At 54.9% G+C, this 25,310-nt stretch overlaps 1 protein-coding gene across 2 annotated transcripts; it reads right to left on the reverse strand.

Annotated features, from left to right (window-relative positions):
• Positions 1-3,388: 3,388 nt before the first annotated feature.
• On the reverse strand, positions 3,389-25,070 carry STYXL2 (serine/threonine/tyrosine interacting like 2). Of its 2 annotated transcripts, none has more exons than XM_081120951.1 (6): positions 24,955-25,070; positions 24,293-24,418; positions 15,436-15,530; positions 10,495-10,726; positions 8,410-8,627; positions 3,389-6,556 (listed from the first exon to the last, which is right to left on the reverse strand). In XM_081120951.1, the coding sequence occupies exons 2-6, from the start codon at positions 24,400-24,402 to the stop codon at positions 3,810-3,812; spliced, it is 3,402 nt and encodes a 1,133-aa protein (XP_080977077.1). In that variant the 5' UTR covers positions 24,403-24,418; positions 24,955-25,070; the 3' UTR covers positions 3,389-3,809. The 2 variants fall into 2 exon arrangements, with proteins under 2 accessions (XP_080977077.1, XP_080977078.1); XM_081120952.1 differs by lacking the exon at positions 24,955-25,070 and adding an exon at positions 24,589-24,677.
• Between the last annotated feature and the right edge of the window lie 240 nt (positions 25,071-25,310).

Consider the following 25,310-nt stretch of genomic DNA (forward strand, 5'->3'; position numbering starts at 1 on the left):
CAGCATCTGTTGACAGTGCCCTTTATGCTGGGTGGGCTTTTAGGTGCTGGGGACACAGCAATGCAATACAACATTCTAGAATGGAGCTTACATTCTATTTTTTTAAAAAATATATCTTTATTGATTTCAGAGAGAGGAAGGGAGAGGGAGAGAGAGAGATAGAAATATCAGTGATGAGAGAGTCACCGATCGGCTGCCTCCTGCACTCCTCCCACTGGGGATCGAGCCCGCAACCCGGGCATGTGCCCTGACCGGGAATCGAACCCCGACCGCCTGGATCCTAGGTCGAAGCTCAGCTGCTGAGCCACGCCCGGCCGGGCAGGAGCTTACATTCTAGCAGGGGCAGGCAGGCAGGTGGATAATACATAAGTAGTATTCTAAATATTCTAAATTCCTTGTCCACTGCCTATCTCCATCAATAAAATTATTAGCTCCCCAGTGGAGGGGAAGGGAGGTGGCTGTGAGGTCCCCAGCCTCATCTGTCTTGATTTCTTCTGAATTCCCAGTACCTAGCATACACTTCAGAAAATGAAGTCAACAAGTACACAATAGGGCTCTAGCGAGAACAAGCAGACAGTCTGCCAGAGCCCTTAGGGCAGTCCTGGAGCGTGGCAGACACGGAGCCAAGTGTTAGTTGCTTTTCAGTTAAATTCCAAGGCTGTGTTCTTAACCACCTTGTGTCTATAATAATAACTATAACAACAATATTATTATTGTTGTTATTATTTTTGTAGAATTATGTACAACAAGGTACAACTTGCTTAATTCTACTGTATTCCACGAGCTGTCGAGTCATATTAAAGCAACATCTTCTCATCCAGGCCAGAGGGGCTCGGGTGGTTGGAGCACCATCTTATACACCAAAAGGTGTCCGGTTCAGTTCCGCTCAGGGCACACGCCCAGCCTCAGGGTTGATCCCTGGTCAGGGAGCAGGCAGGAGGCAACCAATCCATGCCTCTTTCTTACATCGATGTTTCTCTCTCTCTCTCTCTCTCTCTCTCTCTCTCTCTCTCCCTCCCTCTCCTTCCTCTCTCTAGAATCAATTCAAAAAAACAATATTTAATTATAACCCCACGATAATCTTGAAAGGTAGACATTTTTACCTTTAGGGGCCCAATTCCTATATAAAAGACAGACGTGGTGAGAGTCAAAGGCAGGTGCAAACGAAGCACCGTCAGACCTCAGAAGAGGCAGGACGCCTATGGGAGGGGAGGGGGGGAGAGCTTTCATGGAGGAAAACGTCGGAGGCAGAGGGACCTGGGCAGGGGGAGAGGGGTGTTGTGGGGAAGGGGAGAGAGGTGGAGGGGAGAGCCTGAGGAAGGGCACAGAGTGTTGAGAATGGTGCTCCGTTCACACGAGGGTGACCCTGTGGTACAAGAAGTGATGGGGATGGAAACGGAGGGTAGGGTGGCCCTTGAATGTCAGCAAAGAAATGTAAGCTTCATTTCATAGGCAGTAGGAAGCCACTGAAAGCTTAAGAGAGGAATAAAAAGATCCAGAACTGAGAACTTTGAGGAGATTAATGTGGTTCCAGACTAGACAGGAAGGCCATGAGGCTGGGACCAGTTAAGAAGCCTATTGCACTAGCCAGGGGGTGCAGAGAAGAGGCCTGGTTGGGGGAGGGGTGGGGAAAACGCAGTGAGGGGAGCAAATGCAGTGGGCAGTTTCCTGGCCCAGGTGTGGGGAGAGGGGAAGGGAGGTGGCTGTGAGGTCCCCAGCCTCAGTAGCCAATGCCCTTCTGATATGCTTGGCACCCTAGTAAGCTAGACCCAGACAGCTTGACAGTTCCCTAACTCAGACAATTCTTCACAGTCCTTTCTCGGGAGAGACTGGAACTTTCTCTTACTGGAGATGGTCTCTGTCTCCCACTATTCACACGGTATGTTCTTTTTCCAGGCAGTGCTGGCACAGATGGGCATTCAAGAAATGTTGATCAAACTGAGCTCAATTAAATTGATTAGCGGTTGAGGCCTCTGTCTTGGTTGCTACCAAAGCTGAATCCAGCTTCTGCCTCCAGGAGCCTGGAGACAGAGGTAGTTAAACCAAGCTTATGTGCTCCTGCCCGAGGGGCCGTGTCCACCCAGGATCCAGGTGACTGAATGGTGGGCAGCAGGTGGCATGGCTGCTTGGCGTGTACACCTGCCCACAGAACCCAGTGGAGCCACAGGAGGCTGCTGCGATGCTCAGAACCTACACAGATAAACTGACATTGCTAATTACCTTCACATGCAAACCTGGGTAGATGGAGTTACACTAAATTTGGCAGGCATTTTTTTGGGGTGGTCTGACTTAAAATTTAGATTTTACATGAAATTCACTTGTGAGTGGTGTGTGCATGTGAGAGAGAGAGAGAGAGAGAGAGGGAGGGAGGGAGTGGTTTCTGGTTTGTACACGCAGACCTCCAGACCAGAGCTGAGGAAAGACTCGCTTCAAAAAACAGACACAGAAAACAGGCGATGCTTTGAAACGTGAACCTGAGCAAAACTCCCCAAAGTAGATGCTCCCAAGCATAGGTATACATTTGTATTCAAGATTTTGCTCACAAGAGCAACTTTGTGTAGAAGGTTTTAAGGCAGGTGGTAGCAGACTGTTACTTGTCATTGGTTAATAATTCTCCCAAATACACAGCAGGGATAAAAGTTTCAGGGTGTCCAGAGACATTCATAGCCCCTTTTCTGGTAGGATTCCCAACACCAGGAGTCTCCAAAACCCAGTGTCAACAATGGTATGTCACAGACTCCCTGAGATGCTGGCCTGAGATTTGGGCCTTGCTGTGGGATGTCTCCCATCTGCCCTTGCAGAGCCACATGGCCCCTGTCTGCATTTTCCAGTGCCCATGAGACCCACCCAGGGACTGTGCACCAGCCCCTTCCCTCTGGGTTGTCCCTGTGGGAGGTGGACAGGAGACAAGCATCTGAGAGACAGGTATCCTCTGGGCCCTTCCCTGTGGGCTCACGTTAGACTGGCCCCCAGACCGGACATCTGCCCCCTGTAGGTCGAGCCTGTCCACAAGCTGCCTCTGTCCCCAGGGCTCCAGGATCAGCTCTTGCTCTCACCTCTCCAGCAGAGGGAGGGATCCCCTCACCCTGGGCGCGCACTCAGTTCTATGCTTCCCACACCTTTGTCAACTGCTCCTTCAGGAAAAGCCCCTTTGAATTACCCTAACTTGGGTGTGCTCTCGGCTTCCTGCCAGGACCATCACCTCGTTTCTTTACTGCTGGCACATTTAAATGTTTCCTCCAGGATCACATCTTTGAGGGGAAAAAAGGTTCTCAGTGGATCTCTCTCTCTGTCTTTTCCTCTCTCTAAACATATCCTCGGGTGATGATTAAAAAACAAGTTCGCCCTAATATCCAAAGAACTAAAAGTGACCAGAAGGAAGAAGAAATGTTGGACAATACACCAATTTAATGCAGATCCAATACATTAAAAAGGAACAAGAACTCAGCATCGTCGAGGGAGGGCAGTTCCTCGGCCTCATTAGGAAACCCCCAGGCAGAAGCAGGTCCTGCCCCACAGCCTCCTGGGCCAGAGCTGGAGTCGCCCACGGGCCCTGGCCCCTCGCCAGCTCGGGCTTAGCCGCGTGAACACCAGGGAACAGCGAAGCCCCAAGGCTCAGAGGACACTGGGCCGCGGGGAACCGTGAGCCGTCTGCGTTGGGCCCCCACGCAGGGCTCTCCCCGCCCCGCTGCCTCCCGAGCACCCTTGTCACCCTTGTCCCCTGACGGCAGTGGCAGCGTTGCCCGAGCCCTGTGCCAAGCTGCCCGGCCTCGTCCTGTGCCCTCGCTCCCTCCCAGGCGCACCGCCCGCTAGTCCTCCCTCCTCCTCTGCAGCTTGGTCCTGGTCTCCTCCTGCCGGCGCCTCCAGGCCGCGATGACCGCGTCGTCGTCCATTTCCTCCTCCTCGCCGTCGGCAGTGCTTCGCCGGCAGCGGGCGCGCCGCCCGGAGGCAAACCTCCCTTCTTCGCTGCTTTCGGTCCTCTCCTTCTCTCCCTCCTCTTCAGACCTCATGAAGCTCTGCGTGAATTTCCTCTTGGCTCCGAACTCGGAGAAGTCCGCCCTGGACGACGCCTGCGCGTCCCCCCAGCCCCTGGGCCTGGCCCCGTCGGGGCTCGGGGGCTCCGGGGAGTCTTCCCCTGCCGAGGGCTCGGGGCTGGCCTCTCGGGAGCTCGAGGTCTCGCTGAACAGGGCCCTGGAGAACCTGTGTGTCTCGCTGCCCTCCCTGGTGGCGGAGGAAGAGAAACGGGAAGAGCTTCTCACAGAGCTGCCGTCGGCCGCGTGGTAGCAGGAGGTGTCCCGCTCCTCCGACCGCGACTTGGAGAACTTGTAACTGGACGACGTGGACTCTGTCTCCCGGAGCAGGGAAGACCTGGTGTACCGGCCCCTGGAGCTTCCCGACCAGTCGCTTTGGGGAGGAGATCTTTCCTCTGTCGCGAGGCCGCGGAGCCACTTGTTAACAGTGCTGTCCGCCTCGTGGCTGGCCCCGCTGACACTGCCGTGGAGGCCCGAGACACCCAGCGAGGAGCTGGCCTCCGTGTCAGGGTTTTGGGAGCCGCCTCGGGAGGAATAGCGGAAGCTGCCTATGGCACTGTCGGCCTCCTCCTCTCCCTCGGCCCCGTCCCCACACTCCCCCTCCGTGACCTTCTTCTTCTTGAAAAGGTTGCTGCGCTTGTGGTCGGAGGCCAGCTTCTCCATCGTGTACTCAGACATCTTCTCCCTCAGCTCCACCTGCTTCTCCTTCTCCTTCTGGCCAAGCTCCTTCAGGTTGACGTGCTCAGCAAAGAGGCTGTAGGTGGGCTTGCTGGTCCCCCTCGCTCGGCCCCCCACGCCTTCTGCCCAGGAGCTCGGCGTGCTGTGGCCCGACAGCAGGGACCGCGTGTCGGAACTGGGTCCGGCCTGGCCCCGAGGGGCGAGGCCCAGGGAGGAGGCGCTCTGTGCGCTGAGCACGGAGACCTGGTCATCCCCCAGGCAGCCGGCTGCCGGCGCCGCCTTCGGGGGGCAGGACAGAAGCAGCATCTCATTTTGCTTCTGGGCGAGAGTTTCGCTGACTACATTCGCGATCCAGTTCTGGATGCTGGCAATGGAAATGGTGTCTCCGGGCCCCACTGGCAGGTTAGGCAGCGGTGTGGTGGGGGCGGAGGCCGAACATCCCCCTGTGTTGTTTACAGCCTGAGACGGGTGGGAGCTGAGGCTCTGGGTGCTGAGTACTGATGCTGTGTCCCCATCAGCACTGACAGAGGGGGCTGCAGACCAGAAGGCAGACAGGGGGATGCTCCGGCTGGCAGCCGAGCTGTCGGCCTCCCAGCTGCTCATGGACTGGCTCTCCCCCAGCGTCTGCCTGCTTCTCTCCAGCAGCTCCAGCCTCCGCTGCCTCTTCTTGGCCAAGGTTGATGCCTCCCCCTTGCTGAGTCCCGCCACCTCCTCCTTGTTCTCACTGCCCACCTTCTTCTGGTGTTTCAGCTTCCAGGCCTGGTAGGCTGTCAGGCTGACATCGGGGACGCCTTTCTTCTCCAGCTCGGCCTCCTCTGCACCTGGCTCACAGCTGCTGTCTCCGGCCTCCGAGTCCCTCTTGTGAAATCCAAATTGGATCCTCTTGATCTTCCACCTCTCGAGGGCGGTGAGCTTGTCCTTGTTCCTGCTGCAGAAGTTGTAGAAGGAGCTGGCCTCGGACAGCACGCTCTCCTCGTCGGCGTCTCGCGCGCTGCCCCCCGCCTCTGAGCTCCTGCCCTCTTCCCTCCCGCTCCTGGAGCGGTACTTCTGGGAGGCTTCCTGCTCAATCTCCAGCAGCCTCTGGTTCCACGCGTCCCAGGTGCTCTCCGTGGACACAGAGTCGGAGCGCGGCCTCCCCGCCGGGCTCTGGCGGCTCATCTCCAGTTGCTGCTTCAGGACCCAAATGTCACGGCTGCTCGTGCTCTCCGAGGTGCTGCTCTCGCTCAGGGCGCACCTGCGCCATCTCCCTGCGAAGGCGCCAGTGCCCCCCTCCTCCTCCTCCTCCAGCCCCCACTCCCGGTGCCCTTCGGCCTGGTACCTCTCATTTCGGCTCTGCCACTCCCGGACCAGCCTCCCCACACCCTCCTCCTCGGGCTCCTCCACGCCCGGGGCAGGGGGTGCAGAGCGCGTGCCGTGTCCCCCCTGGGGGGCCTTGCCTGGGGGGAGGCCCTGCTCCTCCCACTGCTCACAGGGTTGCCCCTCCTGGTCGTCAATGAGGGCGAGGGGCCGGGGGGCCTGGCTGGCCGTCCCCCAGGAGCTGCTCAGGCGGCTGGCGGTGTCCTCCTCCTCCACCGTGAGGCTGAGGCTGTGCGCCCTGGCCCCGGCGCTCCCTGGGGCCTTGCCGACCTCGGCCCCGAGCACAGAGCCCTCCTCGTCTCTCTCCTGCATCAGCCTCTCGTTGAGCTCCCGGAGCTGCCTCAGGAAGCCGTCGTTGGGGTAGATGGCCCGCCTCCTCCGCACGGTCATCAAGGCCTCCAGGACGGCCATGTGGTGGAAGATCATCAGGTAGGCCACCACCAGCACCGCCGACCGGCTGACGCCCATCTCGCTGCTGACCAGCACCTTCCCTGAGAAGAAAACGCGAGTCATAAAGCTGCAACCACAGGACATCCTTGTTTTGTTTGGGGGTTTTAAGCTCTACTTTGATGTGCTGGGTTTTATGTTTACTGGGCCTCTGGTCTCCGTCCATGCTTGAGTCCTTTCTGTCTCCATGATACAGATGTCACACAGAGTAGCGAGGCCGCCTGAGCCCAAGCACACATTTTCCGCACTGTCTGAACCCGGGCAGGGCGTTGGGAGAGAGGGGGTAAGGGATTAACCACGGTCCCCATGGCTAAAACACTAGAGTGTTTCTTGTTTCTCCCACCAAACTGGGCTCAGGGGGAGGAGAGATAAAATAGGGGGAAGGGGCAAGAAAGAAGAAAAAACTGAGGCTCAGAGGAATGAATCACAGAGATGTGGAATCTTGATGTTTGAAAGCCTCAACAGTCACAGCCAAGAATTCCCTTTACAGCGTCCTTGAAGCTGGATCATCCATCATCCAGGCTCTGCTGGATACTTCCAGTGACAGGGAGCTCAGTACCTCACACACACACACACACACACACACACACACACACACAGCGCTCACGCACACACACCACACACACACACACAGAGTCACACACACATCACACACACATACACACACTGCTGGATGCTTCTGGTGACAGGGAGCTCAGTACCTCACACACACACTCACACACATCATACACACTCACCTCGCTCCATATTTAGATCTAATTTTTTAAAAATTCCTTCATGTGTGAGGGCAGAGCATCCCTCTCTGCAACAGGCACTCAGGGCTCCCTCTCTGAGGTTCTGGGGTCGATAATGAACACATTTGTATGAACCAGGCCCTTCATACGAAATCTTTAAGAAGATTACTATCATGTTCTTAGTTAAACCTTATTTTTATTTTCCTGGCTACTCTGGGTCTTTTGATCAGTATTCAAATGTCTTTTCATGTTCCTGTATGCGTTTTTAACATTTTAATCCTCACAGCGATTTTAGGAGGATTCGATCTCTTTATCTTTGGTCTCTAGATAAGGAAGCTAGGGTCCCTGGGATACAGGAAATGGCCCTCGGCCGCAGTCCCATGGAACACAGAGAGCGCAGCAGGTCCTAAGTCCCCAGAATTCTGCGCACGAACCCTGAGCTCTCCTGGCACCCAGTGCACGGGCCATCCTGGCAGCTCTGCAGACAGTTTCCTGCGGGCTCCTGTTTGGGCTACAGCACAGCCTCAGCGCTGCTCTCTACTCTCACCTCCCCACCTGGTGGAATCTCCAAAGCTGAAGGGGTGAGTTTTTGTCAAGGTGTCTTTTCAGCCCCTCGGCCCCGGCCTTCCTGCAGGACGGGGCTCCCGCAGCCTCCCCCTCCCCTGAAGGGCTCATCCACACCAGCCCGCGGCTCTTGAACAAGCTTATTGCCCGGACCTCCGCTTCGGCGCTTTCCTCGGCCAGGTATGTGCTCTCCCCATTTTTCCATGGCTAGCTCCCTCTTGTCACGCAGCTCACATGTCCCCTGTCAACCTCCCACTCCAAGGCACTGGCCCATCACTCTAATACATCATCCCCGGCCTGCTCTCTGCCTCATACCTACCAGTATCTCACATTCTTCTTTTTCTTTTCTTTTTAATTTTTCTGCCTTCACTAGCTCTGGGTGCATCTCTCACCCCAGGGCCCCAAACAGCAGCCGGCACCTGTCAGCCCTCAATCATGACTTACTGGACGAATGATGGTCCTTTCCTTCCCCCTCTTCTTATAATGAGACAACCACCTCCTTAAGACAGATCACCCCAGATATGGCAGGGGGTCGGAGGTTTGCACGATGTTCCCGCTTCGGGCCGACCTAGCGGCCAGGGCAGGCGCGGCGCCCTCACCTCGGCAGGTGAGCAGGGCCTCGTCCAGGAACTCGGCGGCCTTCCGGAAGTGCTGGGAGATGTCCACCTCGGGAAAGTCGTCCACCTCCACCCCCAGGTACTGGATGTCCAGGCCGCTGTAGAACTCGGGCCCCGTGTAGACGCCGGTGCCGTGAGCGGCATTCAGGATGTGGGTAATCCCCAGCCTCTTCAGCCTGCCCTTGTTCACGGCCACGCTCCTAGAATGAAGAGGCAGGGACGCGTTAGCGCCAGGGTCGGGGCAGGAAAGGTGTGTCACCCGGAGAGTGGAGTCTGCCCGGGGGTCAGGGGCCACGGTGGCCAGTGCCGCCTCCTCGCTCCCCCACATGTCAGGCTCACTGCAAATATCATTATAAAAAGGGGCCAGTGACTTGTTCTCAGCAAAGGAGAGAAGACACAGGGGCTGTGTCTTAGGCCTTAAGTCCTGGCTGGTGTGGCCCAGTGGTCAGAGCGGCGACCAGTTAAGGGCATGAACCTGGGTTGCAAGTTTGATCCCCAGACCTGGTCGGAGCACGTGTGGAAGGCAACTAATCGATGTTTCTCTCTCCCCCTCCTCCCTCCCTCCCACTTTCTCTGAAAATCAATGAAAAGAATATCCTCAGTGAGGATTAACAAAAAAATTAATAAAACCCCAGGCCTTGGGAACAAACCCTCAGTGAGACGCAGAGGAGGCAGACGAAAATACCGTCCGCATGAGTGGTGTGCCTCATGCTGATTCCGAATGCTGTATTTTTCAAAGTTCTCTTATGCACATAATTTTATTTTATCCTAATAATACACCTCAGAGGTAGACAGAGAAACTATTTTTATTCCCATTTGAAGATTGTAAAAATGAACCGGAGAGCTGTTATGACTTCCCAAGACTGGCTGGAGAAGCAGGACGCACAAGGCCCGGCGGTTTGAGTTTCCAGCTCAGAGCTCTCTTTGCTGCTGCGATGAAGGGGGGCGCTGAGTCTGAGGGGCCCTGAGGACAGGGCTGCCCAAGGAGCCGAGGCCTTCAGCTGGGGACCTCTGCAGAGGCCTGGCGTCCCTGGTGACCATGATGGGAGTGTTTCTGGATCTACAGAGCTAATTAGAGATCACTCAGGACTCAGTGCCCAGCTCTGGGAATCAGGTTCTAGGCAACTGAAGACTCCACTCTGGAGAAGGCCCGACATCCAAAGCTACTTCCTTGCTGTCCCCCCGGACCCCCAGGTCCCCTCCTGTGCTTCTGGATAGATGGGTGACTACACAAGGAGGACATCTCACCAGGAGTTGACGGGTCAGCACAGTTAGGCCCACACACTCGCCGTGGTTCCACCTACGCCCAGGCGAGACCAGGTCGATAGGACGGGAGCAAGTTGTTTTGGGGTTTGTGTGCGGAAACCACTCACAAACTTTTTAAAATAAAATTTATTTTCTGATGATAACAACCATAAATGTTTACTCTAGGAAATCTGCTCAATTCAAAAGAAACCTAAAGAAGAAAATAAAACTCCCTTGTAGAACCACCCCCTAGAGAGAAGCACTGTTAACATTTGACCACGTTTGGTTGCAATTTGTTGTCTACGCAAAAGCTACACACACATCCATGTATTACTTACATTACTGCATCTGTATTGTCATGTAACTAATTATCTTCTTACTATGTTGTGAGCATTTCCATATGTTGGTAAATACGTGTAAAAGTCACTGTCTTCAACGGCTCCGAATGCCCCTTATATGGTTTTATGGATGTTGTGGGACAGTGGTGAGGGGCTTGGGTGGGAAGGCTCTAGGCAGGAAGGGCGGCCCTGAGAAGGCACCTGGAGGGGCAAGGCTATGACAGAGAGCCCTGGCAGGGGACATGGGTTAATTGTGCCAGCACTTTGCCCTGCTGACCTATAGAGGTGAGGGGATCTCTGCATGCAGATAGGTGGGTTGGGTCCTTTCCCCAAGGCGGGGGTGGGGTGGGTGGTCAGGCAGCATAGGTTTTCCGGATGGAGCTATAGGGGCCTTTCGTAAAAGTTGGAGGCAGGCATTTCATCTCTCTTGGGCACTACCCACAGAGGCAGGACAGAGGGGCATGACCCCAGCAGTCAGACTCACTTCTCTGCTATGAAGACGTTGGGCCAGACCTCGTCCACCTCATTCCAGGGGGTCTCTTGGCGGTCTTGGACCAGGGCCCGCTGCAGGTCCAGGACGCAGGGGGTGTTGTACAGGCTGGTGTCATCCATCTTCTCCCGGACGCGGTTGTACAGGTCCTCCACCAGCAGCTGCTCGGCGGACTCCAGCATGCCCGGACGCTCGGCCTCGGCCCTGACCCCCCGCGGCCTGAGTTCTAGGGGGACAAGCAGAGTTAGGACACCACGGTCTCCCTGCTCCTGGGGAGAGCCCGCTCTTGGCTAGTTTGCAGCCGGGCCTCTGGGCATGGGCTGAAATGCTGACAGGTCTACCAGGAAGGACTTAGGGGGCCTGGGGGACCTGCATTGCCCTGGACGGTGTGGTCAGGACCAGCGGCCAGGTAGGGGAAGGGACCCCAGCTGCCCTGTTCCCCCCACATTTCTCTAAAGCTGGCTGACAACCTCTCAGACCGAGGTCCTTAAGTACCTGGTATATGTCCGAATCATACCTTATCTCCCACAGTGCCCCATACAAAGTAGAATCATTTCTGAATGAATAAATGGCATTCTTCTACCACACTTCACCCTGGTGCTGGTTTGACTCCTTTACACATGAAATGCAGACAGCCCTGGGGCAAGTGAAGCCTTCAGCAGTCATTTTTGCTCAATCACATTTAGTTGACGTGTTTATTCCGGGTTTTGTCTGCTTCCCGGCCCTGGAGGGTCAGCGTCTGTGCTGCCGGCTCCCAGCTCCCAGCTCTCCAACAGGCGGTGGGGCTGGCCCTGAGCTCTGGTGCCAGTCTCAAGGCAGCACCCGGCCTTCCCCACAACAGGCCAGAGAGGCTCAGGCTCCAAATAAAGTCAAGTCCTATTCACGCCCCCCAGAGTGGGCCTGTGTCTCCTCCTCCTAATCCATTTGTTCCCAACTTGCCACACCAGGGGGAAGTCAGATACTTCCTTTCTGAAAGAAGGTACATGGGGAGGGGAGAGCAGGAGGTACACGGGGAGGGGAGCAGGAGGTACAGGGGGAGGGGAGGGCAGGAGGTACATGGGGAGGGGAGCAGGAGGTACACGGGGAGGGGGGCAGGAGGTACACGGGGAGGGGAGGGCAGGAGGTACACGGGGAGGGGAGCAGGAGGTACACGGGGAGGGGAGCAGGAGGTACACGGGGAGGGGAGGGCAGGAGGTACACGGGGAGGGGAGGGCAGGAGGTACACGGGGAGGGGAGCAGGAGGTACACGGGGAGGGGAGCAGGAGGTACAGGGGAGGGGAGCAGGAGGTACACGGGGAGGGGAGGGCAGGAGGTACACGGGGAGGGGAGCAGGGGGTACACGGGGAGGGGAGGGCAGGAGGTACATGGGGAGGGGAGCAGGAGGTACACGGGGAGGGGGGCAGGAGGTACACGGGGAGGGGAGGGCAGGAGGTACACGGGGAGGGGAGCAGGAGGTACACGGGGAGGGGAGGGCAGGAGGTACACGGGGAGGGGAGCAGGAGGTACACGGGGAGGGGAGGGCAGGAGATACAGGGGGAGGGGAGCAGGAGGTACACGGGGAGGGGAGGGCAGGAGATACAGGGGGAGGGGAGCAGGAGGTACAGGGGAGGGGGGAGCAGGAGGTACAGGGGAGGGGAGGGCAGGAGGTACACGGGGAGGGGAGGGCAGGAGATACAGGGGGAGGGGAGCAGGAGGTACAGGGGAGGGGAGCAGGAGGTACAGGGGAGGGGAGCAGGAGGTACAGGGGAGGGGAGCAGGAGGTACACGGGGAGGGGAGCAGGAGGTACAGGGGGAGGGGAGGGCAGGAGGTACACGGGGAGGGGAGCAGGAGGTACAGGGGGAGGGGAGGGCAGGAGGTACACGGGGAGGGGAGCAGGAGGTACACGGGGAGGGGAGGGCAGGAGGTACACGGGGAGGGGAGCAGGAGGTACACGGGGAGGGGAGGGCAGGAGATACAGGGGGAGGGGAGCAGGAGGTACAGGGGAGGGGAGCAGGAGGTACAGGGGAGGGGAGCAGGAGGTACAGGGGAGGGGAGCAGGAGGTACACGGGGAGGGGAGCAGGAGGTACAGGGGGAGGGGAGGGCAGGAGGTACACGGGGAGGGGAGCAGGAGGTACAGGGGGAGGGGAGGGCAGGAGGTACACGGGGAGGGGAGGGCAGGAGGTACACGGGGAGGGGAGCAGGAGGTACACGGGGAGGGGAGCAGGAGGTACAGGGGAGGGGAGCAGGAGGTACAGGGGAGGGGAGGGCAGGAGGTACAGGGGAGGGGAGCAGGAGGTACACGGGGAGGGGAGGGCAGGAGGTACACGGGGAGGGGAGCAGGAGGTACAGGGGAGGGGAGGGCAGGAGGTACAGGGGAGGGGAGCAGGAGGTACACGGGGAGGGGAGCAGGGGGTACACGGGGAGGGGAGGGCAGGAGGTACAGGGGAGGGGAGCAGGAGGTACACGGGGAGGGGAGGGCAGGAGGTACACGGGGAGGGGAGCAGGAGGTACAGGGGAGGGGAGGGCAGGAGGTACAGGGGAGGGGAGCAGGAGGTACACGGGGAGGGGAGGGCAGAAGTGCTCTTCCCACTTAGTAAAAAACACTGAATCTGGAAAGGAGAAAGGACTTAGTAGGAAGGGAGTGTTCTCTATGTTGGCCACGACCTCCTGCCGGCACATCTCGTTCCCGGGTGGGTGAAGAAGGCACAGGTCCCCTTGGCCCCTTGGCCCAGCCCTGCAGTGGGGAACAGGCCTCTGTGAGCCAGGCTGCTGCTTGAGGTCCGCAGATGTTGCAAGTCCCCCTTTCACTGTTACACTGTCCATCCCTTGAACCTCAGGGAAGTCCTTAGTTTTGCTGGAGCTGAGAACCCCATCTCCCAAAGCCCCTCTCTCCTCTCCCCTCCTCTAAACCACCCAAGGGGCCCCACATCCCTGCAGCAGGTCTCAGCTCTAAATGTTCTCTCGCCTTGGCCAGTTTGCTCAGTGGTTAGAGCGGCGGCCCGTGGATTGAAGGGTCCTGGGTTCGATTCCAGCCAAGGGCACGTACCTCGGATGCAGGCTCCATCCCCAGCCCCAGTTGGGACATGTGCAAGAGGCGACCAATCGATGTGTCTCTCTCACATCGATGTCTCCCCCCCCCCCACTCTCTCTGAAAAGCAGTGGAAAATATCCTCAGGTGAGGATTAAAAACAAAAAGTTCTCTCATCTCCAATTCAAAGCAGGAAGAGGAAAACCTGTGTGGTCCCAGAGCTCTATTTTGTTGCCAAAAAGATGTGCTCTCCCTGGCTCTCCTGGGGTCTTCCCTAGCGCACGTGGAGGCCCCTCTCCTTCCCTCCCCTCTTGGAGGTCTCTCCTTCACTGCAGGTAAAATAAAACTCCCTGACACCTCATTAAAGTACATGGCACTGTCTCCCTCTACTAGCTGTTTCCCAGCAGCTGTGCTGACTCCCTCCTCCCCTCCCCACGCCCGCTGGCTCCGTGGGCCCCTCCCTGCATCCCCAGCTCCCCAGGATTTCTTCACAAGGAAGCGAGGCCCACGCGTTTCTCCTCCGCCCTGCCCGCGGCCGGCACACGCGGGCTCCTGAACCGAGGGGCTTCGGCATTCACTCTCACCCCTGATCTCGGGGGCAGGGCCGTGTTTAGAAATATCACCTGGGACGTTTTCCTTTCTCCGTATTTTTCTTCTTCAGCCGCTAAGACTAATGAAACTCAGGCCTCACACCCCGGAGAAGAGGAGAGTAAACGAGGTTCAGCATAAAGCCACGCATCGCTCAGCTTTAGGTTCCAGTCTCATCGTTCAGCGTCCCCAGCGTCCTAGTGACGTGCAGGTGATGCGCCAAGAGGCGAAGCGGTTTCCCCCCAACTCCAAAACGGTGTTTCTACCCAACAAGACCAGAGCCTGGAGAGTGGTCCAGAGGTGGCACAGGGTGGGAGGTCAGGACAGACCCCGCCACACCAGAGCGAAAGGGAAATCCAGAGCCAGGACGGTGCTGGGAGCCCTGGGGAGAAACCCAGGGCGGGGTGGAGACACCTCGGCCTGGCCTGGAGCGGATGCCAGAGCCCCGGGCAGGGTGGTCAGAGCAGACAGGAGAACAGAAGGGAGCTCCCAAGAAGACGGGGCCTCCCCGGCTACCCAGATAACAAGGACTGCACATAGAATTTCTGGTTCCTCGTGAGGTACACAGGAGACCCAGATGTCTCCTGGGATCCTGGTGGGGACCCAAAGGACCAGAGGCCTGAGAGACACCTGGGTTTCCACGGACAGGAGTAGTGTGTGTGGTTCTCACAACACGGGCCAGGGGTGGGGTCATGGCCCCCAGCAGCGGATGCCCCTGTAGCCCAAAGCCCTCCAGCACTGGCAGAGACGCTCAGAGCAAAGAGAAGAGCAAGGGGAGGAAAACAATCCTGAAAGATTATTTGCCCAAAATTGATGGGGGGGGAACAACTCCATCCAATCAGGATGGGTATCCATGAATAAAATATAGTATGTTTTCTGCTCCAGGATTTATTGTGCAAATGTTAACGCCTCTCCCCGCCCACGTCCCCACCTCCTCCCCATACATATCTCAGTTTCAAAACCATCTCTAAGCACCAGTGGCAATGAGGCCTCAACCTGGCAGCCCTCTAGGACTCTCTGGATGCTCCTTGCAATTTCTTGGGCTCTCGGGTCTGTGTCTCTAGCGCGAGCCACCCCAGGACCCCTGAGGCTAACTGAAAAACTGAATGGAGGCAGGAGGGGCAGATTGGAGCTGCCTCCCGGTGTCCCTGGAGAACTGCTCACACTGACACGTGGCAATTCCCCCCTCTGTCCCGCAGAGGTGGGGGGAGGGCTGAGCTGCCTTCTTTGGATCTGCTCCTCTTAATGTGACGGGAAGCAGCTGAGACACACTGACACCTTCCAGGGGCCCCATCCCAGGGTCTCCAGGTGCCCCAGGACTCCCCACTCCCGTCTTACCTTCGTTAATGATCCGTTTGGCAGCCACGGCTGAGGAGAGGTGAATGGGCTCCATGAAAATGCTTTCTGTTTCCGCCTCGGAGACCACCGAGAACCTGAGAGGAGACAGGTAAGACTACTGAACCTTTTTCCAGGAGAAACTGGATCTGATTTTAGCCACAAGCGGGCACCGGTGAGCAGCGAAGGGCCTGCTGTCCTGTTCCCGGAGCCTGAGCGTGTGAACCTGGGGCCCGTGGCTCGGTGGCGTCTGTGACACAGCCGGCCAGGCTGTGACTGGGGGAGCCTGCGCTCATGCCGCTTGGCTTTTTCTCCTGTGTTCCCACCCTCGGGGGTCCTGCTGCTCACGCTGTTCCTTACCCTCCGCTCCTCTGTTGTCAACGTGGAGACCGGCTCCCTGTGCCCCTGCCGGGTCCTGCTGGCCCGGTGGCCCAATAGGCTGCCACATTCCCTCCGTGCCCCACACCTTGTCCCTGCATGGAGGGAGTGGGCTGAGGACCGCAGGGGGCTGGGGGACGCGTTCCAGGGCCCGGTCCTCGTTCTGACCACAGGAACTCGGGGATCAGCCTGAACCCACAGATGAAGCGCCTGAGGTAAGTGTCAAGGCAGGTGGGACCGCACCCTAGTGGCGGTGTCCCCCACCCTGTGGGTCTCCTCTTCTCCAGTGTGGAGTGAGCTTTGGGTCTTTTTCTGCTTAGTCTTTCCTAGATTCAGGGAGGTTAACAAAAAGTAAGAGGATTTCATAGACCCCATTTTTTTCCTATCACAAAACTTCCCTCATTCTGCCCCTTTATAGTCACCCCCTCCCTGCCCTTGTCCCCCAGCCACCACTGCTCTGTTTTCTGTCCCTAGAGTGTGTGACCTTTTCCAGAATGTTACATAAATGGAGTCATATATAAATGGAATCTTCTGGAGCTGGCTTATTTCACTTAGCAAAATGCACCTAAGAGTCGCCCATTCTAGTGCATCAATCAATAACTCGTTTCTTTTTATTGCCTAATCATATTCCACTATTTGGGCACCTCAGGCTGCGCTGCCCTGAGTCCCGGCTGAGTATCCCGAGGAGAAAACGACGCCTGCCTCTGGCTGGCTGGTACTTCGGACCCTGGTCTCTTCCCCGACCTGCCTGCTACTATTCCTTCCAAGCCCTCGCACAGCTGCTGTCCCACCCTGCCCAGGTGCTGAAGGGCACCCACGGGACGGTGCAGGGAGAGGGTGCCACCGCCATCTCACCTGGAACCGGAACCTCCGCCCGTTGCCTTTTTCCTTTTAAAAATGTGAATGTGTTTCCTGATCTTTATAACTGACCCATTTTATTTTCATGAAAGCCACTAGGATCTTGTTTCAGTTCCCAGTGTTTAGAAATTTCCCAATGACCTTCCCGGGTCTGCTTTCATCCATTGTGTTGGGAATGGATACAATTTCTTGAGTGCCTTCTATGAATTTAATTCCGACAAAACTCCCACAAAATAGGTATTATTATTCCTACTTTAAGGTGAGAAAACTGTAGCTCAGAGAGGTTACCAAAATTGCCCCAGGCAGTAAGTGGCAGGGCTGAGCTGCAAACACAGGGGAGCTTTGCTCTAAATGCAACCTCCTCTCCCCCACGATACGCCCACCCACACCTTGAAGACTGGAAAGGGGAGGGGAGTCCGTGGCAGAAGCGGCCCCAGCTGGATCCCCTGTCCCAACACAGGCTTCGACACAGAAAAGTACTGAAAGATACATGTTGGAGCCATGAATGGCTGGCTGGGTGAATTCGGTTGAACCGAGCTGAGTCCAGCTGAACCGAACAAGGGCTAACGTGAGCTGGGATGAGTTGAGCTGAATCGCATTGAATGGATCAGCAGAGTAATGGTCTCATGGTCGACACATCAGAGTCCAGCTGTGGCAGAATGGTGTGCCCGGGGCCAGGCAGGGTATAAAGAAATAAATGTCTTTGCCAGAAAAAGACAGTAGCCTGAGACCCTACCCAGGGTGCAGCTACACCTGCCCTGCGGCGCAAGGGACAGCGGGACGTGACGTCATCTCGGGTGGTTCCCGAAGGTTCCCTCTGCCCCTCCCCACGGGCCTGGGCTCAGGCTTACTCCCTCGCCACACTTCTTTCCGCCCGGGGACGCTGCTGAAGCCCGTTTCCACCGCCTGGACACTGCATCCTTCCCTCTTCACCCATCTGTCACCCCAGGTCAGCCATCACTTCCCTGGCAAGGTCTCCCCTGACCTCCGCCTCACGCTGCCCCATTCTCCTGTCCTTAGGCCCCTCTGTCAGGTGCACTCTGACATTCACCTGTGAAACCGTCAGGTGAGTGCCCGTCTCGGGTACTAGACCACACCCTCCATGAGGCAGGACCATGGCTGGGTGTTTTGATGATGGCTGGCTTCCCAGCATCTGCATAATATTGGACACAGAGTAAAAGCTAAATAGATATTTTTTGACTCACCGACTGAATTTGTCCTCAATAGCATCATATTTAAAGGACTGTGGCAGTTGCAACGATCAAGTGTTCACCACTGGCCCATCATTCCACAGGATGCTGGGAGCAACAGCAGGGTCCTGGCTCTGCCCTGCCCTCCTGAGGCCAAAAGGCACATGCCCTGGGAGGTTGTGTTGGCAATTAGCAAGTTTTTCTTATGGTGGATTAAAGGTGGCCCCAGCCCTGTGACCCTCCTCGCTTAGAGAGGTAAATCCACTTCCTTTGAATCTGGGTGATCTCTTGACTTCTTTCACCAATAGAATATTCTGGAAGTGACTGTGCCAGCATCGGGGCCCAGGCTAAAGGGCAGCTTCCCTTCCTGGCCCTCGCTCTCTCTGGAAGTCCTGCACTGCCATATAAGAGGCCTGACTACCCAAGGCCACCAAGCTCTTGGTCAGCAGTCCCTGCCGGGCTCCCAGCCAACAGCTGGCCACCCAGACGAGCCTCTTAGAGGTGGAACCTGCACACGTCCCACCCCCCACCCCCAGGTGACACCACAAGAAACACAGACAAGCTGCCCAGTCGAGTCCCGTCCAAATTCCTGACCCACAGAAAAGGGAGCAACATAAAATTGTGGCCCTAAGTCACTGAATTTGGGGTAAATTGTCAAGCAGCAATGAATAGCAGGAACAGCTATTCTGAGACTGAGAGGTGAAATCTGAGCAAATGCCAGGCCCCCTTCTTCCTCACCCCGATACAGAGCCTGGCAAGTGTCAGCCACCCACCCACATTTCTGCAGTGGAAAGAAACAACAAATGACACATATGGGGACAGACAGTCTGGGCCAGGGTTCAGGGCACTCAGATTTTCAGATATCAACATCTTGTAAAACTATAGTCAGAGCCTCAAATTTTATAGAAATGTGAGTCCCATCTCCATTTCAACAATATTTATTAAAGGAGAGCTATTCTTTCATTTGTAATAATTAATATTATTCATACTACTGTTAACAAAATAATTGTTTTGTGTGTTAAGGGTAAGTATTATGTAAGATGAGGTTTGGGGGGAAGAGCAAAACAGAACCCTGGTAGGTAATGAGCTGGGAGTTCTTGTTCCTGTGGGATGACAAGGTGCTTCTTCCAGGCAGCCCCCCTTGCTCCCACAAGGTGGTATCTTTTCCTCTGCCACCCTCCAGGGCTCTGCATTCTGAGGAGGCTTTCTTGAGACTGTAATCAGTCCTTCAAGCTCGGGCACAAAGTGAAAGAGACAGGAAGAGCCCTCAGCTGCCAGGTGTGCAGAGAAGCCCTGGGAGGTCTCTGCAGGTGGCATCATCTGGATCCCAGCCTGGGGCTGTCCACCTGTAAGCCCTCGGCTGGCCATTTTCCCTTCACAGTGTTGACTTCCAGCAGTGTGGATTCAGTTTTAAGTGACAAACACCAAGAACTGAGCATCTGTCCTACACCTACCTAAGCTCAGAGGCTGGGGGCTTGATGGGGATCATTTGAAAAGAAAACTTGAAACGAGAAACAATGGAGAAGTACCCTGCCTTCTGGCAGGAGGTGCAGATGGAAGTTCCGCTAACTCCTCAGCAAATCCCGGGAATCACACCTGAAGACCCAGGACACTTGAGCAGATCCCCTCCCCAGCTCCACAATCCGTCTGTCCTGGCTGCTGCTGCAAACACGTGAGATCAGGAGACGCAGTCCGTGTCGGGTGTGGGTTACAACGCTTTTACGAGACAACTGCTAGGGAAGGAGGACATGGGAGCCTGGTGGCCATAAAACAGTTCGCCATCAACTCAGTTTACAAGCCTGTAAGGAAGGTGTAACAGGAGGACCTGAAAGCCCCGGGGGCGGGTTGGGGGGGGCACCGAGGAGCAGACAGAACTGCCCAGAAAGGGGGAAAGAGCCGAGACCTGAACACTGGCCCTTTGTCTATTACAAGGTCAGTGAGACGGTGGCCCTGGAGGTTTTGATTTATGACCACATCTGGGTCGCCACCCACATCACCCGCATCCGAGATGGTATGAGACGCACTCACACCTGGATCAGAAGCGGCCAGGGCCGGCTTTTCACAGACAGGCAGGGGCAGAGCGGATCTAGGATCAATAGACACCTCATCACAGGGTCAGGAAGAAGCAGCCAAAAAGCCTTGGGGGTGGATTGAAAGAGGGGCCATAAAGTGAGCAGAGGTTGACGGACCAACGTCCTAACCAAGAGCAAAAGAGCGGTGCAGCTGTCCCGTGCTTGCCAAGACTGCAGACTGTGGCCCCCTGGTGCATCCTAAAATCAACCCACTGGGTCATGCCCAGCATCTGGGGAAAAACAAGAAAGGGAAACAGAGCTGCGCCATCCATGGTGAGGACGAATGTAATTTTGTGAAACCTGTTTTTAAATGCATGCACACCTGTATATGTGTTCTGAGCTGAGACAGAGATGACGTGTCCTACTGTGGCTGACCCTTGGCAGCACTGGAAAAGTCAGCACTGCAAACCCATTGACAGGCTGTCAAGACGCAGGATGAAGTGGAATTAGGGTCCTTCAACCAGATCCCTGACAACTGGGGAGCCCCTTGGAAATGAAATGGAGGCAAAGGCCCAGGGGGCTGTCTTTCTTGATTTGGCTTTTGCAGAAGAAACAGGTTTCTGAGCTCCTTCTGATGTTCATTCACCTCAGAGAAAGCGACCACACAGTCAAGTTCAGGCTCCGAGGGAGGAGAGGAGCCAGGAAACTAAAGCAAATCGATTTCAGTCAACTGCGTCCAGCAGGCTTCCAGAAAGAACAGAGGCAGAAAAATCGTCACAAGAAAGAGATATGAAAGAGAAAGGTAAACAGGAGAAGTCACTTCCTGAGGACACCCAGGCCTGACACTCCTGCCAGCTGCCCACCCGCGGCACTGCCCACGCGGACCGCCCCGTAGACACTGCCAGCAGGCGCAGCTAAGAAACGACGGTAGACGGGACAGGCGCCGTGAGAGACGGCCTGACCAGATCGCCAAGGAATTCTAAAACTGCAAAGGCCTGAACAATTCAGGTCAAGAAAGCCAATGCAGGAAATGCATTTCTACTTGGCAAGAAACAAAGGGAAACAGAAAAAAGTGACCCTCCCTCCTTTACTCCGGGGTCACTGCTTCCCTTTTCCAGCCAACAATCTGAGACGCTCAGTCGCGCCAAGGTGATGGGCACTCAGTACAATGCCTGTCCCGTGGGCAATAATAAACTATATACCCAGACATTCCTTAGCCGGCCTACTGCTAATTGGACGGTTCATCACGTTGTTTAAACATTCTATATCCTTTATTGCTATTAGCGGCTAAAATAGTCTTCTGTGCACACAGGGACTTATTTCTGTTAAGTACAGATCAGCAGTGAGCCTGCTGGGTCATGGGACAGATGTATGTTTAGTTTTAGTAGATACTATGGAATAGTTTTCCAAATCGTTGTACTAATTTACATGCTTACCAGGAATGATGGGAGTCTGATTGCTTCAGTCCTCATTAATATTTGCTATCACGGGGGTTTAATTTTAGATAGTGTGGTGAGCATGTAATGGTATTGAGTTGTAGTTATAATTTGTATTTCTATTATATATTTTTGTTTTTACTGATTTCTAGCTTAAGTCTCAACTGGTCAGAAAACATGTTTTGTATCATTTTAAGCACTGAAAATGTGTTAATAAATGTAGTAATGGCCAGTGTATGATCTGTTTCAGGGAACGTGCCATGTGCCTATGATAAAAATATATATTCGGTTATCATTGGGCACATGGTCTATAAATGCCAATTAGATTAATTTTGTTTATTGTTTTGTTCCAACTTCCTATAGATATATTTTTGAATTTATTTTTCAATTACAGCTGACATACAATGTTATGTTAGGTTCAGGTGTACAACACAGTGATTAGACATTTTTGTACCTTACAAAGTGACCACCCCAATAAGTCTAGTACCCACCTGGCACCATCCATAGTTATCACAATATTATTGACTATATTCCCTGTGCTGCACCTTGTATCTTGTGCTATTAATTAGCAGTTATAAAACTTCCCTTAAAAAATCTTAAAGATTTTTTTTTCTCATGCTATCAGTTATTCAGATTGTTTTGTAAAAATATACATTTGACTAAGAGTGTGGATTTTCATTTTTTATTCAGTTCTGTGCATTTTTTGCTTTCTGTATTTTGCGGCTATGTTATTAGATCATAGAGATGTAAAATGATTACATCTCCCTGTGAACTGGACTTGGATCGTCACAAAACTTCCCTCTTGGTCTCCAGCAATGCTAACCCTAAGTCTCCTGGCCTGATATCCATGAGCAGCTCCTCTGGCTTGCTTTCGGTTAGTGTCTGTGGTATTTTCCAGAGATGGCCCCAGGATGTCCCACCCTCTTGCTCTCTTTACAGCGGGACCCTGACACTCCTCCAGAGCAGGGGTAGAGTCGGTGCCCCTCCTTTCAAACCTCATGGTCCTTTATGTGACTTCTGAGGCTACATCTTGAAAATCAATGCACTCCTGTTTTGTTTTTTGGATGCTAGCTCTTGGAATAGAGCTACCAAGCTATGAGAAAGCCCAAACTGGCCCACATGGAGGGATCATATGAAAAGACCATGTAAGGTGTCTGGCCAACAGGAAGCGCCGAACAAGTGAAGATGCCTCTACGATCCCGGCCCCAGCTGTGGAGTCACCCCGAGCCTTCAGGTCATGCCCAGCTTTCATGTCTTTCCGGCTGAGGCCCCAGACATCTCGGAGCAAAGGCCAGCCAAGTACTGTCCCTTGTCCAGGTTCCTGATGCTGAACGTAATAAAATGGTTGCTTTATGTCACTAAGTCTTGAAGTCATGAGCAATAGTAACTGGAGCAGCATAGTGTAAACCTCTACCCCTTGTTAACTTTTGTATATCTTTATTTTTAAGGTGTGTCTCTTGTAAGCAGTATACAGGCTTTTCAAACATTGAGTCTGACAAGTGTGGTATTGTAATTGCAGTATTTAGTCTATTTGTGTTTAATGTAATTACTTATATTTGGGTTTAAGTCACCATTTTCTTATTTCTTATGCTTTTCTTGTTATGCTGTTTTTATTATTTTCTTCTCATTTTTGTTATTATTTTCTGTATATTTTTTCTTTTCTTTCTTGCCTCCTTTTGCATTGATTTTATTACTCTAACTTTCCCTCGTTAGACTTTTAGTTCCACATTCTGTTGTGAAACTCAACAATTACGCTAGAAGCCACAACACAGGTGCTGGACTTCCCCTGGAACTCAGTGTTGCAGAAAACCTCGCAAGAGAGTGCGGCCCGGCTGAGAGGCGCGGCGCAGACAGGGAGCAAAGAAACGAACCCGGACCGAAACTCACACTTCAGGAAGACTTCGCGCGTCCATGGGGATACAAAACCTAGTAGGGGAGGGTATTCCTAAAGAAACCATGAGCCTTAAAAAGCCTTTGGGTGTTAGAAGCCTTAAAACAGTCCATGGGCCCCCAAATGTCCATAAGCAGGGCACAGTCTGCAAAAGCCCAGGGGGGTGGGCACCCACATTTATTCCTATCTCCCTCCAGTGGGAAGCCTTTCGAGCCCCGAGAAGCAGGCGAACACAGACCCAGGAGCACTGAGGGAAAGGGAAACGGATTCAAGGTCAAGTTACCTGGAGGTATTCTAGTTGGGGCTTTCCTTCCCCCTTTACAGAAAAGACAGAGGCTCCAGAATCAGAGTGACTTTTCATATAAATTTGGTGCCAGAGCTAAGCCAGGCCCCTGCTATTATTTATGGCAGAAGAAAATAGATGGGCACACACAGTGTTGCTACAGCAGGCAATGAACATTTCTCTGCTGTCTCATGATTTTTCTTAAAACTTCATGAACATTTTTCACTGTACATCATAATATACTCTCAGTTTTATGTAAAAGAAGGTGTTAAATTGTCATAAAATAAAGAGGACTGTCCAGGAAGCTACATCATGTTGATGTACCCTGGGCACATGTCCCCTCACCCCCAGGCATACACATGTCCCAGTTGGAAAGACACAGACTGATCACAGATCAAATTATCTTAGGACCCGGGCCTGTTCTCAGGGCCTCTCCCTGTCCTCAGCCTTCTCTTACAGTCCATGGTCGCCCTAGTGATTCAGGCACCATCCTCCAGGTACACCTGTCAGATTCCTCTCATCCTTCAAGTTTAGGTCCAGCAGCACCTCCTCCAGGAAGCCTCCCATGCCCCTTCCAAGTCGAGTTGTTCCCACCCAAGACTAGGATACACTAGACCCCAGGCACGATTCTAACGCTCACTGGGGACACTGCAGTCCAGTCGCCGGGGTGTTTGCCTCTTCCAGAAAGGATGGCACATAGAAAGCACTCAACACGCTTGTCGATGAGTGGCCATCGCTTGTCGGGGGGTGGCCATATGCTCCCTGGGGCCCCTTGCCATCACGCTCCCTCGCCCACCCGCACGCGCACTCACTGGCTGGGCGAGGGGCTCCGGAGGAGGTACCGGGCCTGCACGGCCCTCACCTCCGCTTCATCCTCACGTGGGACGACCTGCTCCTCCTCGCGGTCCCCACCGGTCGCCATGGCAGCCAGTCGGCCTCTGTAAGTTTGGAGTGAAAAAGGCAGTTGAGGTGTGTGTCAGCAATGTCCCCTCAGTGGACCTGGGAACAGAAGGGTCCCCACATGCTAATACCCTCCCGGTGAGAAGACTCATGAGGGAAACCAAGTCACGCTTGGCCCAGCCATTGTCACCAGGATATCAAGACTCACACCCTGGCCGAGGAAGGAGCCAGCCTCAGAGTCACAAGACTTAAGAAGTGACAACTTGGGTCCTTCCACAGATGTCAGCAAGGAAGTGGTGGGGGGACCAGAAGTTGAAAGCAGTGAATTCCGCAGACCAGAAAGGTCTCTCTGTTGAAACAAACACCCACCTGCACACACACACACACACACACACTTTCTGTCTCTGCTGGGGGAGGGGCACTGGCCCTCTCAGCACCTGAACCAAGGCCACTGGAGTCACTGCCTCTGGCCCAGGCGCCATCCCCCAGCCTGCTCAGGAAGGAGAAATCGGGAGCCGACACCCAGGACAGAGCTGCTGCCCTTGGGACCGAGTGGAGAAAGCAGCACACTCACCGTGGGTCTGTCTGCGTCGCCACACCGAGGGGCAGTCTCCCAAGGACTGGGGGCGCCAGAGGAACCGGCCAGGAGCCCCACCGTGAGAGGGCCCGGCTCTTTCTCCCCAGTGCCTCTTCTCTGAGGGGCAGGACAGCTGTTAACAGGAAACCTTAGCTACCTTCTAAATTTAGCCTCCGGCCCCACAGCGGCATATCTCTGGAAGGAATGCAGGCTCAGACCCCAGAGGGAAGCAGGCCCCACTTAACCCTTTCCCTCTGGGCCGGTTCTCCAGACACTGAGCAGCCGAGTTGGGGGAGGTTCATGCTTTGTAGGTGGAGAGGCCTGAAGGAAAGCTTTTGGGGGGAGGGCTCTCT

This window comes from Miniopterus schreibersii (genome assembly GCF_964146895.1).
Source record: "Miniopterus schreibersii genome assembly, chromosome: 19".
Classification (NCBI taxonomy): domain Eukaryota; kingdom Metazoa; phylum Chordata; class Mammalia; order Chiroptera; family Miniopteridae; genus Miniopterus; species Miniopterus schreibersii.